Source organism: Sinocyclocheilus anshuiensis, unplaced genomic scaffold (assembly GCF_001515605.1).
Source record: "Sinocyclocheilus anshuiensis isolate Anshui unplaced genomic scaffold, SAMN03320099.WGS_v1.1 scaffold223, whole genome shotgun sequence".
In the NCBI taxonomy this organism is placed as follows: domain Eukaryota; kingdom Metazoa; phylum Chordata; class Actinopteri; order Cypriniformes; family Cyprinidae; genus Sinocyclocheilus; species Sinocyclocheilus anshuiensis.
Window position 1 is genome coordinate 1,268,107 of NW_015548214.1, and position 15,651 is coordinate 1,283,757.

The following is a 15,651-nucleotide window of genomic DNA, read 5'->3' on the forward strand; positions in this document are numbered from 1 at the left end:
TAACACTGATACTGTTTTCATAGAGCGGTTTACACGCACAAAAAAAAGATCTTACCCGTCCAACAAGAAGGAAGCAACTTGGGCATCACTATTCCTGTTCTCTGTCATTAAATCTTTCCATATTGTGGATGCTATAATAGCGAAGTTTACATTCTTTTTTGTCTTTGTTTTCTGGTTTCAAATATTTTCTGCTTCTTCGGCTGTACAGATACTGATTCTCCCCTTGTCTCTGTTGGCAAAGCACTATAATAAGCTGTTCCTTTATTATCTAATCTTTTTATTTGGCATCACCAAACTACACAACACTACTAGCGCATCTCCAGAGGCCGCAGCCAATGAGTGTGAGGATTCTCTCCAACATCATTTTAACAAGGCAAAGTCTTCACAAAAACTTACTCCAGGGGTAGTACCCAAAATAAAAGTTCTCATCATTTACTCAAGTTGTTCCAAACCTGTATGAATTTGTTTATTCTGCTGAACACAACGTTATTATGAAGAATATGGATAACCAAACAGTTGACAGTAGCCATTGACTTCCATAGTATTTTGGAAATTCTTCAAAATATCTTTTGTACTCGACTGAAAAAAAGTAAAAAAAAACTCATACAGGTTTGGAATGACATGAGGGTGAGTAATTGATGACAGAAATTTCATTTTTGGCTGAACTATTCCTTTAATGTGTGAAGCTTTTTAACCTCTTAACCTGCACGGGCCAGGCCGGAAGAGCGTGTTTAGGCATATCTGTACTTTTAATTACCTTTGTTTTATAAAAACATTCATCATAAACTATGCATCATTTGAAAGCTAAAACACTCAAGATTCATGTTCTGAACTTGTTTTTGAAATCAATACACCAGAGAGGAAAGGGTTAAATGAAATGATTAAGGACCGGCCATTTAAATTAGCACCAAACTACTGACTGCAAAAATAAATAAATAAAATTAAAAACTTGGACAATTTAAATGTAAGACAGCTATACAAAATATGTATTTTTATTTTTATTATTATTATTATTATTATTATTATGGGATGGATTCCAATCTTAAATCCCCTCACAATAAAATTGTGAAAATTATGCTGATAAACCATCATGACACTTCAATAACTATCATTTGTCAATCATTTGGGATGGGTAAGAACACTCAAATTTGGCTAAATAAATTTTGAATCACTGTATATTACAAATGGTGCCTCTGAATATTATAGTACATCTACATTTGTTTCAGATTTAAAGCTTGAATGTACAACAGGTTATAGACAGCCACAATTCTTGACCACCATGTTTCGATGTTTCTTGAGAATAACATTGTTGTTGTCGTCATAGAAGAGCACAGAGATGGGACTGAGTTTGGTTGGAGCGCAGCAGGCTTTGGGTACTTCATTTGGTCTTAGAAGATGAACCTGCCAAAAGAGTCAGTACATTTCGAAGAAGTCTCCTGGCATTGTAGTTCAGACAATCACATACAGAAATGTCAAAAGTCAGATTACGTACCAGCAGCTGGATCATGGCGTGGTTTGTGGCATTCATACAAGAGCCCAGAGGATAATCACATTCCCCATCACAATAATATGCAGAATAACCTGTAGGGGCCAAAACCCAGTCCTGAAAAATAATTTTAGAAATTAAATATTTAAACACTCTTAACAGTACAGAGACTTCAGTGTTTGTTCAAAACATTAATAGTGTGGATTGTTCAGTGACTCTTTCTGCAGGTTATATCAATGAGCCAGTAGGTGGCGACAAGTGAGTCATCCACTCAATTGATTTGTTCAAAAACACTTAATTCAGTTAATTCTGTTTTGACTTAAGAACTTTTTCCAATGGCAGAGCAAAAATGTACAGATCAATTTTCAATACTGTGTCTAAAATGTAAGTGACTTATTATTTAACTTCTTGTTTGTTGTTTGAATGTGCAAATGTATGAAAGGCAGGACGTCTCACCTTCCAGCCAAGGTCGCTGAAGCTGACATAGAGTTCATGTTTCTTACAGGCCTGGCGTCCGCTGCTGGCATGATTTTGGTCTGGAATAAGTGAGACAATCGCAACTCAAAGACAAATCATTTCATATGCTCCTTTAAACACAATCTGCCTCTTAAACTGCTTATTGTGGCTCACCAAATATGCCGGGTCTGTTTGGGTGTGGCAGGTCGTACTTGGGTTTTTTCTTGCGTGGATTGTTGTGTCTCAAAGCACGGGGTGGGCGGCAAGGGGCTTGACTGGCTCTGAAGAACGTCACCATAAAAGGCTGTTTAGAGCGCGGCCCGCGCCGACCCACCAGACCCACCCATGTGGCTGACAACGACCGGTCTGTGAAAACAAGATTTCAGTGTTTTACCATATGACCTATGACACTAAACGTGGTTTGCTTCAATAGGTCAAAGCTGCCAAGATACAGACCAAATGTTTGTTGCTTGCTACAGCAGAATTCAGTACCAGTTGGTTGCAAAAATCAAAAACTCCTTCAGTAACTTTTGTGAGACTTGGTCTAAAGATAAATCAGACAAGATTTGTAGTAGGAGTTGCAGGAAGATGTTTAACAATATATTTAATTATTGTAAACATTTGAGTTTTTTATGCATTTGGCAGACACTTTTATCCAAAGCTACTTGTGTACACTCTATTCAGGGTATTCAGAATTGAATTCAGATTACAGCTTGATACACATTGATAGCGCCATGCTCTACTGCTTAAACTAGAGGAAGGCTACAATGAGCAATTGAGTTTAAAAACACAAATGGTATTGAGATTGAGATTAAAAACACCAAGTTAAATCAAGTTAGGTGGGGCAATTAAGGCAGAAGAAAAACAATTTTTGAGTCAAGACCAAAAAAGTTTATTTATTAATATTTTTATATTATATTTTATTTTATATATTAAAAATAAAAGTAAAAATAAAAGATTATGTATTATCTTTATTTTTGCAATTTCTGTATTTATTTTAATAAATGTTATTATTCTTTTTGAGGTGTCACATGGTGTCAAACCTGTAGTGAGGAGCACCATCCAATGATGCTATCAGTGCTATTTAGCCATCATTCTGTACATAAGGAATAGCTCACCCTCCTCAGTTTCCACATAAAGGCGGATGCCCAAGTTGCTCCGAGGGTGGAGAAGCCAGCGATTGCTCGCAGAAGTCACATCAAATGCCAGCCAACCCTCTTGACCCACCGGCACAGACTGCATGTCCAACAACACCAGCTCAGGCTCCCTGTCAAACCACAAGATCTTAATGTATTTCCATCATAATGACCGACGATGGATCTCAGTGACATTGATGAATGCACAAAAAACTACTAAAATGTCATTTAATGTCAAGGATTCTTGCTTCATAATCACTAAAATCAAATGATATCTAGTTTCTGAATCAGATTCCGTATCACAAATCTGTATAAATGATCATATATGACTATGACCTGTGTCTTTTCTCCCTCTGGATTTCATAGACAGAGATATGGAGGGTGCGGTTTGCACGCCAACCCACGGTAAGAGTTTTATAGATGCGAAACTCAGCAGCGGTGACTGTCTCTCCCTGAGGAAGCGGAGTGAGATCGAAGCGGAACTCCTTCCAGTACGGCCGAGGCTGCAGCAGATCCTTCTCCTGCTCCACTGCGGTCAGAGACAGAGGCCAGAGAGAGAGTTAAAAAACAATAACTACCTCAGAGGAGCGTATGTGTTGAGTGAGTGTGAGGACACTTGAGACATGTTAGAGGGTTGATTGGCAGGAGAAGATGGGGGAACAAAAAATGGAACATTTGTTCTGGTAGAGCTCAGCAGATCGGACTGACACCCACGGCTGGAGCTCTGCAGTGGGGTAATTAGAGGCGTTGTGGAGCTGCTGCAGCTCAGCGCACCACCACTAATTACAGTCCAGCGCTGTATTTTTAGAGGAGTGCCCAACAGTATTTTCATCCACTTCATCTCATCTTTTTTCTGCCTTTCAGTGGGGCCTGTAATTCCCCACAGCTGTGTGCCCACTACAACATCACATGGCCTGATCTGGACTGGCCTTTGTAGATCCACAATAATCAAGATTTACATTTAGAAAAGCACAGAGAAAAGGAAAACACTATATTAAAAGACAACTGGCAGGAGTAAGAACTTGATTTTTATGTTTTTCTGAAGAACATCATGAACTCCAGGCCATGATGCTAGCGTGTTGTAAGTGTTCGCAACATAGATATGTATCTGCCCCATTTGACTGCGCCAAGCATGTAGACGCGTCCGCCATCTTTAACGGTCAACTTGACGTCATTCACCATAATAATCAATGAATATTCGAAGATGCCACAATCCTGCACAGCTGATCGTTGTAAAAACTGCCGGGATTTAAATTCCCAAAGAAACGGGATAACCTTTCACAGGTGAGAATGTGTTGGTTATGTTTTTAAATGTATTAACTCAATATTACAAGTTGTGAAACATTGGCAACTTATGTTACTGTTATGATGAATGACGTCAAGTTGACCCTTCGAATATGGCGGACGGCTTACGTATAGCGGCCCATAGAAACAGTTGCTAATAAGGCATCTACGTATACATATCTATGGCTCGCAATATGTCCGCCATGTGAAAAGTCCATTCTTTAAAATTAAAGTAGGGCTGCCCCCTATAGTCGACTAACCACCGTTAGTTAGTGCTAAATTTAGTGCAAAATTTTATTAGTGCTTAGTTGCAGGGACAAAAAAAAAAATATTCCACAGGAAGTGGCGAAGTCACATGACGGAAAGATTATTAACAGCTGGTCTTCATGTGGTAATTACAGTACATCGGTCAGGACAAACAAATGTTTCGTTTCGTTCGGACCTCAATTGTTGCTTATCATCTGAAACATGTAAGTAGTAGCATCATTACGTGGCCGCTCACTTTAACGTTAACTTAGAAAAATGTGCGCTATTCAAGTGTCTGTGCGGAGTGTGGAAGCTGAATAGTTGCGCGCTCACTCGGTGAGATCATTTAACTTAAAATACTCCAACAATTTTGGTCGTACAGATAAAAGTAATACATCTTTCAAATCTGTAAAAGATCTACTTTTATTTGTGTGCACTCACAATGACAACAAAACGTTGTGCTTTTGTAAAATGATGAAAGCAATGCTTGAACTGTGAACGCTGTGAACTTGAGCGCATCAAAAAACAAAACAATAAAAAAACCATCCCGAAAACTGCAACCGAAACTCCATGCTTGCCTCACAGACATAAAAAAATATATCTATATAAAGCAAAATGTCTACTTTTAAATGAACCAATTCAAATGGAAACAAATCTTTGCAGATTATGTAATCCGTATGAAATGTGCATTGTCCACTGTGGAGATGACGAGTCAATGTCGTCGACTTTGTCATTGCAGCCGAAAATACTGAAAACACTAGTTTATCAATTAATTATTTGAATGTTAAGGCAGTCTTCTTGCAGTTTTTTCCCGATGCATTCATAATCATTACTTCTGCAGTGCGCTGTGGCAAGCTTCATGTGTGCGCTTGAGCGCTGATAGGCTACAGGCAATTAAAGGCTCATTATTATGAATTATATGGTTTATTAATATAAACTTGCTTTAAATAAACAACTATTAGTCGATCAGAAAAATCTTTAGTCGAGGGCAGCCCTAAATAAAAGTTCTTCATTTGATGGTTCCATGAGGAAACTTTAACATCCTTAGAAACTTTTCATAACACAAAAGGTTCTTTAGATTTTTTAGATGTTCTTCACACTAAAAAAAGTAGTAGATCTTTTAAGAACCGTTCACTGAAAAGTTCTTTGGGGAGCCAAAAATGGTTCTTCTAGGGAATCGTTGCATAACTGCCCTTTTGGAATCTTTATTTTTAACAGCGAATGCACAAAATGTTTTTTATGTAGTGGAAAAAAGGTTCTTTTTAAATGCTCTTTAAATCAAGTAAAAGTAGTTCTTCTATGGAATTGCTATGAAAACCCCCTTTTGGACCGTACAGTATATTTTCAAGAGTCTATTGGAAAAATTATTAAAATGTTCTTTAACCGCTGTTAGAACTGTTCAAGGCTTTTTTTTTTTTTGCAGAACTTTAAAAATGTTCTATGTCATCACAACAAATATGGTCTTTCGGAATCTTTATGTTCAAGAGTCTATTGTAGACAGTTTCTTCAGATTATTAAAATGTTCTTCACACTATTAAAAAATGGACCTTTTACGAACCGTTATTTTTAAGAGTGTCCAATCAATTAGAAAAGCAAAAGCACACCTCTCCTCAAAGAGCCACATGATTTGAGGCATCATTCATGTTTGTAGCACAAACAGTAATGCAGCAAAGTTTCATAATTAGGGTTACAGGTTTGTTTAAATCACTAACCCAAATATGAGCAATAATAATAGTGATGCCTGCCTTAGCAAACACCACTAGTTACATCTGAGAAAGGGGTGATACTGACCAATAATAGTGTGGCAGGAACGACGTGGAAAGAGAAGCAAGAATAGTAAATAGGATGTTAAACTGTTGTTTGTTTCGTGACAGATAAGTATCGTCTGTGTTTGGGCTGAGACAGGAAGAGATGATGGAGTGATTGTGGGTCTGTCTCAGGGAACAGACTGTATTATCAGTACACACTACAAGCCTTGTCAGCTTCTCAAAATCAATGGCATATGGCATTGTATATGAATAACTATCTGGCTTCCAATACAGTATTTTTGTGCTATAAAACAGCATTATTTACTGTGCTCCCCAAAAAGACATTAGGGCACTGAAAGCAGACTTAAAATGGCATTGTATTAGCTAAAATATCAAAGCAAGTGGTATTTGCAAACAAATGATATTACACTTGTTCTCATAACTAACCACTTTCTAGTTATTTTTGCAATGACATTTAAGTCAAGGTGAATTTCTGTGGACATATGGAAGCCTCTTAGCACCTAAAAAAAAAAAAAAAACATAAAAAGAAGTAAATAATTAAAAAAAATGCATTATTTACTATAAATGTGACTTTATATCCAACAGTGTGATTTTGCTTCTTATTTTAAACTTGATCGCTAAGGCAGGCTTTCATATAAACCAGCGTTGTTACTGTTAACTAAATATATATAAAAAAAATATAATATTAATAGAAATAAAGCTAAAATAAAATATAACTGAAATAAAATAAGCTGAATTTGAAGTACTTAAACATAAACTAAAAAACAAATGAAGGCTGAATCAAAATATTAAAACAAAAACAAAACAATAACAAAAGCACAGAACAAAATTACTAAAACTTTAAAATTAAAACTGAAAATATAAAAATAAAAGTTTATTCATTAAAGATAATCTATAAATAATATATAGTAACACTGACATTAAGTTCCAGTTCCCAGGCAGAGGAAACAGTCGCTGGCGGCCTCGGGTTCGGCTGCCACAGCTCTCCTTCCTCCCTCTGCTGCGGTGTGAGGACACACACTCAACCACACTCTCCTGTTTGCCCATTGGTGTGGCAGAAGAGCTCTGCTCCATTGCAGCGGTCTATAAAGATCGTATTTGTCCCTCCAAAACCTCTGGGTGTTTACCCGACGTTGGTTTTCTCTGGAATGGTCTGACTACTGTCTTGAAGTTCAACTCTGAATAACACTCCGACGTCTAAGCCACTCAGATTCCACAGCAGTCATCGTTATTTGAAAGAGTGCAATGTTTACTGCTACAAGCCACTCAGTTTATCGCCTTTTGACAGTCATTCCTCATGCTGTCATTTCATTTACCAAACCACAGGGCTTCTCTACAATGTGCTTACAGAGATGGACAACAAAAAACAAATATCCTAGAAACTGGAAGAGAACACAAACAGGTCTTCCTAGAAGCTCAAATCCCTTCAGCGGTGATCTCGGAATTGGACGGACTAAGCACAATGTGAAATTAAAGTCTTAAAAACACAGGGCCTCACAAACATCAGGTTTCAAAGGTTTTTTTCTTCAAAGGTTTCTGGATCAAACACAACACCTGCTTCTGCTCCTTTTGAGAAGATGAGAGTCACAACTCCAAGCTGATGAAATCCTCTAGGTTTAAATGAAAAACCAAAAGTTACAAAACTCCCTTGCAGTAATCCATTAATATTGGGATTAAAATGTTTAATCCAATGGGTGGAAATATCCAAGACTCCTGAAAAATCAAAAATATATATATTTCAGGATTTCGAGTGAGAAAATGATTTGTTCACCAGAATACTGTTACCATCTCCAAATGTTTTTCTGAATTGTGAAGTTGCGAGATCCCAATGAGCTGTGGTATTCTTAGCCTGTGTGCTGCTTGCGTTGAAGGCATAATCTGAACACGGGTGACCTCCTTCCCTCCAAGATACACACTTACGCAGAGGGAGTGTTTCCAATGACTGGATCCTCCGCCCGCTCTTCCCTAAACCCTTCTCACCTCAATCTCCATCTACTATCAAACAGTCTCATCTTCTACACATACCTCACAAATTGCTGACAATTATCATGTGGTTTGGCATAAAGATGTTCTCAGATGTGATCCAACCTTTGCACAGACTAGAAATGAGTTTTTATGGTGACGGTAACATGAAAACTGTATTTATATTCTGTGGTTTCAACAATAGCCAAGGAGTGACAGAGCAATGCTGTCTTATTGAAGATGTATATATGGAACCTTGATTTGCAATGAATATATATTATGAATTACACAAAATATAAAATTACATAAAATAATGTGTATAAATATTTATATAGATATTATAAAAGTATAATTTTTTACCTAAAGTCTTGAAATTTAAAATAAAAATGAGGGCCATTGACATGCCATTAGTCAGCTATGCAAACACACCCATATAACGTGAGGTTTTTTTTTTATTATAGGAAAACAGTTTGATAAAAAACTAAAAATGCAAAAAAATGAGGGATTATGTGTATTGACCTCAGTTGATTATAAGAATGAAATAACACCGCAGGACTGTGAGATGCCACGAGAACTCGGCTCGGTGGTGTGGATGGTGTTTGGTGGGAAAGGATGTGAGTGGGTTTAAATATTTGTATATAAACACAGACACAGCTGCAGAATGGAGATGATGAAACCCCACCCTTCCCAAACCCCATCCGCTGCATCGGACCACCAAACATACACAGAGTCCAGTACAAACACACACTACTTAAGTGTGACCAACACACACGGCACAAAGGTGCTTCTATTCACTCGTGGGCCCGTTTCTGAACTCCCGAATTACTGTAAATCTTCTATAAAAGTGCAGTGTTCAAATCTCTGCACACACCAAAGGCTCATCCCCTTTTGAAGATTTAATGGGGTGTGTCATTATCTCTACTGCTTGTAATTACTGTGCCATTTCCTGTTAACGGTGGCATCCCTGCACACACACACACACACACACACACACACACACACACACACACACACATAACTGAAATAAAATAAGCTGAATTTGAAGTACTTAAACATAAACTAAAAAACAAATGAAGGCTGAATCAAAATATTAAAACAAAAACAAAACAATAACAAAAGCACAGAACAAAATTACTAAAACTTTAAAATTAAAACTGAAAATATAAAAATAAAAGTTTATTCATTAAAGATAATCTATAAATAATATATAGTAACACTGACATTAAGTTCCAGTTCCAGTTTGTCAAACAGAAAGTGTCCAAAATAATTTTTTGTGAAAGTATTTGTTGTTGCAACAAACTTCTCAATGTGAAATGTACTGATTGTCTTGTCTTTCTTTTAAATAAATGACACTCGGTCTAATGCGTTATATAATACAATGACATTTACACATTTTCAAGTGTGGTTTATGTCCACACATGGGCCGCTGTATAGTAATTCATGTCTTCTGTAAGTGAAGTGCGTTTAACCCTTGCCAGCTTTCACTTACCCAGGTTGACAAAGCTCATAACCGTGTCGGCCTCGCTAACCACTGTGCCGAGGGGTGGCGTGTGTGTGCTTAAAGTGGGCAGCGCCGCATGACTGACCCCTTCTGGAGTGAAGCCCAGACTCAGTCCATCATCGGCCTCGTACGACACGGCATGGTAAAGGTCCAGCATGAAGAGCGGGGCGGAGGAAGGGGGCCGCAGAGGCGGGTGAGGTCTGGGCCGGCCGGGTAGACCCAAAATGGATAAAATCTCCTTCTGCATCTCCTTCTTTTCACGACCACTGAGTCTGCGGAAGCTGGAATGAACCACTCCTTCCACCTGAGCCCAAACACACAGCAGCATGCAGAGAGGGAGGAGGACAGGCAGAGGAAACAGTCGCTGGCGGCCTCGGGTTCGGCTGCCACAGCTCTCCTTCCTCCCTCTGCTGCGGTGTGAGGACACACACTCAACCACACTCTCCTGTTTGCCCATTGGTGTGGCAGAAGAGCTCTGCTCCATTGCAGCGGTCTATAAAGATCGTATTTGTCCCTCCAAAACCTCTGGGTGTTTACCCGACGTTGGTTTTCTCTGGAATGGTCTGACTACTGTCTTGAAGTTCAACTCTGAATAACACTCCGACGTCTAAGCCACTCAGATTCCACAGCAGTCATCGTTATTTGAAAGAGTGCAATGTTTACTGCTACAAGCCACTCAGTTTATCGCCTTTTGACAGTCATTCCTCATGCTGTCATTTCATTTACCAAAAGGATTTATAATCATAACTTCTTTACTTTTACACAATTGCACCCCTGTTTCTCAGTCATGTCAAAAGAGTAACACAATCAAAAGGTGGATCCTTTCACAGCCCTCACCTCCCTCCCAAGGACACAATAAATAAATAAAAATCACCTTTCTTCAGGTATTCATATACTTCAGCTTGTCAAAGACAAGATTCAAAGCGCTGTTTTTAACGGGGGCAACGCGAGCCGCTCCCATCATTCATTATTTAGGGTGCTTCCGTCACGAAAGAACAAGTAGGAAGCCACTTTTGACGTCATCTAAAGTTAGTCGCCGGCAAAAAGGCCACCATTGGAATCATTAAGCTTCCTGGTCAGTTATAACATCAGAAATGATCAGTCAGAGAACTTCATTACGTCAGGAGCGGACGTACAAAAACAAAACCAAGAGCGATTCCTGTTGTGTTAATACTACTCATTCTTAAGAGTTGATATGATACTGCAATCACAAATAAATACAGCTCGTTATTCTAGAAAAGAAACAAAACGTCAGGATTATAAATTAACCTTGAAACAAACATTCACAATTGTAATCATTTTTGCATCCTGTGGAAAAGCTCTGTAACATGATGTCTGTAACAAAAGGACACAACTAGACTGTGTGGACACACAGTGGAGAAGACCGTCGGTGCGAGCGCATGAATCTCGTGTGCTGTACGCTATAGGAGTTCCTTTAAATGGATCACGTGTGACGTGAAGGATCTAGTCTTCTCGTCACAAGAATCTTCACACCTTGGGAAGGCTAGAGATATGTATCCTCCTCCACTTCCTCTCCGTATTACTGCATTAATTTACCATGACAGGAACTACCACACATTCATTCACACAAACATACAAGTGTCCAGGAGGAAAACATCTCTGTTTTTAATTGATTTCCTCTAGTTTGCGGTGGCATAGACACCCAGGCGAGACTGGTCTGCATACCAGTGAAAAGGGCGAGTTTGTCCAACCAAACATCTCCAAAGTGACAACCATGCATGAGGTTTGGAGAGTGACGGGCGGTTGCATATTCATAGTGAAGAATAATGAAAACCCCTGGTGCAGAACTGACGTCCCTCCTGAGTGTCTGTGGAGAGATGTCTGCTCACACCGGATGTTCTCCATCGCACATTCAAGAAATCGCAATGCCAGTTAAATTAAGGACATGATGTAGAACACAAATAAGGCAGCATTATGGTAGGTATTGATCTGGGTGGTGCAGCAGTGTGCGGCTGCGCTAGACGCTGGAGGTGTTAAGTCTGGTCCTGTCTCGTCTGAGCTGGCGGAGCGGCACATTAGCCGTCTGAGAGAGGAAGGTGTGGTGTTCTCCTCCTGCTGGTTAAATCACAACCACCTCAGAGTCAGTCACATAGACTGATAAGGTGGCGACTTCATTTCTTGGCCGCTGGTGTTTTGGGGCTGGGGGCCTTCTTGGAGATGGTGGGGATTTTGGAGGGTTTGGCCCCAGGCCGGTGAGGGGTGTCTGAGGTGTCGGAGCAAGCCGAGCGTGTCTCCATGAGCTCAGACGTGTCTGAAGCGTCGCTGCCCCTTCGGCTGCTGGCACGGCTTCCAGCACGACTCCCCGCTCGACTGGCTGGGCCGCTCGTCGAGGACGGAGTGCGTTTGGTGTCTGATGAAGGAAGATGATTCAAGTTTAAGGGTACAGTAAAACGGCAAATCAGGATGTATTACAAATATAACGGAAAGCCAAATAGAAACACCACCACAATCTAAAATTTAATACTTTGAGTACATTTATTTTTTATTGTTTTAAATAGCAACACTAATACTGTAACTAACCCATTACCTGACCAGTAATTGGCTACTTTATCCAACATGTGGAATGTGACATTTTTTGTGCACTGTGCTTTACAGCAGAGCAAGCCACATAAACTGTAATTTATTAATTTTAGCAAACAGGCTTGTTTTGGATGGATCAACGAACTTAACACAAGGAGGTTTGTTAAAACAAACAACAACAACAACAAAAATATTAATCAATTTGTTTGAGTTCCTGTGCTAAACGTTTTTTCTTTCTTTTTTGTTTTGGTACTGATATAGTGACTTAAATGCCACTGTTCATCACTGTATTTTGACTAACATACATTTTGGTGCTTTCTAGTTTCATTCATTTAGAATTTAGTGTAAATTAATTGTTACATTGTTTTGTTATACTAGACAAAAAACAATACCAAAGTATGCCAATAGACAGTAATATATTCATAATAGTGTGCTGCAGGAATGAGTCCTAAAACTAAGGACACATCCGGTTCAATTGCCCCCAAAGTCAATGCGTTTTCTGAATGGGGTTTTGGTTAAACAAGGTCTGTGGTTAACACAAGCTGAAGATATTTATTCTACAACATTAAATACATCAGTAAAACTCCCTTTGTGTTGTTAACAAGTGGCTAAATGGGACTACAGAGGTTGTCGGGGGCATTATACGTCATTACCCCCAACAGGAAAACTCATCTACTCACTGTAACCGTTAATGGTGAGGGCATTGAAGTTGTAAATGAATATAAATATCTAGGGACAATCATTGATGTAAAACTGACATGGGATGTAAATACAGCAGCTGTTTACAAGAAAGGGCTGCAACGATTGTATTTCATGTGTAAGCTTCGACAGTTTGGTGTGGATACATATATGTTGGCTCTATTCTATCGTTTATTTGTGGAGAGTATCTTGACTTTCAGCTTTGTTGCCTGTATTTCTCACAGTCTGTAGTAAATAAGAACAAACTAAATAAAATTGTTAATATGGCTAGTAAGATTGCAGGTAAACAACAGCATAGTCTGATAAAACTATGTGAATTTCGAGCTGTGAGGAAAAGCCATGCAATTTTTCTGGATGCATCGCATCCTCTTTGTGGTGAATATGAGTTATTACCATCTGGTCGAAGGTACAGGGTACCATTATTACGGACTGCCTGTGCACAAAGATCTTTTATATCATCCAGTATAGCTCTGTTAAATACATTTTTGTGGTATCACAGTTGTCATTTTACATCTATGGCAGTGATTCTGTTGTTGTGAGAGGGCTGTTGTTTGATGCTGGTTGTATTTATTTGTAATGTGTTGTAACCTGTTGATGTTTATATTTGTTAATTATTGTTGTTGATCACTGAAGAGTTGCCAGAGACACAAAAATAATTTCCAAAAGGACAATAAACTAAACTAACTAACACTAGTCCACTTTAACAGCCTCATTTTGTTTAGAGTCATTCTCTTGCAAACTATTTTTTATAACTCAAACTTTCCAACTTGTAGATCTTAAAGACTGAAAGAGTGGTGGTGATGATGAAGTGTTCAATTATAGCCTACCTTTAGCTTTTTACTCTAGCCGATTGTAGTTAGGATTCAAAATTCATAAATGTTATTTGTGAAGATTATCTTGAACGTAAAAATCACAAACTTATTGGTTGCAGCACTAAAATATACTGCCCTCTTAAATGGCTTCAATATTCAATACTTTTTGTTATAAGCTTGTAGTGTAGCTAACTATGTTTTTCAGAAGGGTCTGTTAGTACCTTCAGTTACATCAGTTACACAGTAGATTTTTATAGAGCTTTTCACAATACCGTTTCAAAGCTGCTTTACAGAAAATGCGTAAAATGCGTGCAGTGTACTTTGTGATGTTATAGTTTTAGTGTAGCTTTCCCAACACTGGAGATTAGATCAATTCACATCAGTTTAAAAAGTCTGACTGAGTGAAGCAGTTTCGTACCGGAGCGTCCAGGTTTAGTAGCGGTTGGTGTTCCACCATTCTCACCAGTTAAGGAGCCACGGCTGGAATGGAAAGTTGGTCTTTTCAGCTTAGATGTGGAGCCTCCCTATAAAAGCAAAGAGAGAACGTTTATTACAAAAGGCCAGATTTGTCCTGTGTAGCTACGGATAATAAAACTAACAGATAAATCTGGTCAAATGTAGCTAAAAGTAACTGGAATTTGTTTTCTGGAAAAATCCAGCTACTTTTGGTTACGTTCTACCAGACTCTCTACCAAGACCTGGACGATGAAAATCTGTCATCACATAAGATGGTTTAACAGAATGATTTCTTGATGAACATGAAATGAACTGAAACTGTTTCTCAAGCCAGCTACATCTGTCTGTTATCACACTGGAGACTAAGCTGCATAAGGTCACAGTTTACACTCTTTAGCAACATATAAGGGTCACAGAGTTGACTGAGCCATCTACCTCAGGTCCTTCCCAATTGTTGAGATCAGGCCGCACTTAAAGCTTTTACTGTTAGTGTGTTAGCGCACTGGGAGGGGGTAAGTGTGTTACCTCATGCCCAGGGGTCTGGCTGTGCTCTGGGCAGGACTGGCACTTGGTTGGTGTTGGAGTTTTACTGTGTGCCAGCCAGGGCTTGGCATAGCCACGAGATTGGGATTGGGAGGACTGGGAAATGCGGTAGCAAATAGGACGAGGAAGAGCCAAGTAGCAAAAAAGCAGTGGGAAGAAGCCAGGATAAATGGAAAAAGAGTAAAGTGGAGGGAGATGATGCAGCATGGCAGAGAATAGTGTTTTTGTAGGTGGAGATGAGAACAAACAGGGAGGAAGGGTGGAGGAAGGCACATTTTCCAAGCAAGGGAGGGGATAGGGACAAAAAGACAAAGAACAAATAAAAATCTCACAGATGACAATATGATTTTGACATGCAGAGACAGTAGTGATCATGTCCTGATCCCAAAACAACAATGTAAACAAACACCACAATCAGAGACAGAGAAACCATCCACCAAAAAGGAGACATCACACTGCTGATTTCAAGACATCTTAAGGATTAGTGACAGACTGATATGTCGGCCTTAAAAAATATTTTATAACAATATACATAAACACACACACACTACCGTTCAAAAGTTTGGGGTCTGTAAGAGTTTTTTAATGTTTTTAAAAGAAGTCTCTTATGCTCACCAAGGCCACATTTATTTGATGAAATTGCAGTAAAAACAGCGATATTGTGAAATATTATTACAATTTGAAATAACTGTTTTCTATTGGAATATATTTTAAAATGTAATTTAATCATGTGATGGCAACGCTGAATTTTCAGCAGCCA

The 15,651-nt window shown here is 38.8% G+C and overlaps 2 protein-coding genes across 2 annotated transcripts in view; both read right to left on the minus strand.

Annotated features, from left to right (window-relative positions):
• Nucleotides 1-630: 630 nt before the first annotated feature.
• On the minus strand, nucleotides 631-10,564 carry LOC107653863 (bone morphogenetic protein 8A-like). The gene is made up of 7 exons (XM_016440724.1): nucleotides 9,829-10,564; nucleotides 3,415-3,607; nucleotides 3,061-3,209; nucleotides 2,117-2,308; nucleotides 1,943-2,022; nucleotides 1,493-1,603; nucleotides 631-1,401 (listed from the first exon to the last, which is right to left on the minus strand). The coding sequence occupies exons 1-7, from the start codon at nucleotides 10,322-10,324 to the stop codon at nucleotides 1,252-1,254; spliced, it is 1,371 nt and encodes a 456-aa protein (XP_016296210.1). The 5' UTR covers nucleotides 10,325-10,564; the 3' UTR covers nucleotides 631-1,251.
• Nucleotides 10,565-11,679: 1,115 nt separating this feature from the next.
• LOC107653864 (microtubule-actin cross-linking factor 1-like) overlaps nucleotides 11,680-15,651 on the minus strand; it is a 92,720-nt gene continuing 88,748 nt past the window's right edge. The window contains exon 92 of the mRNA XM_016440725.1: nucleotides 11,680-12,211. Coding sequence (XP_016296211.1) covers nucleotides 11,973-12,211 — 239 coding nt within the window. The 3' untranslated portion in view covers nucleotides 11,680-11,972. The remainder of the gene's footprint in view (nucleotides 12,212-15,651) is intronic.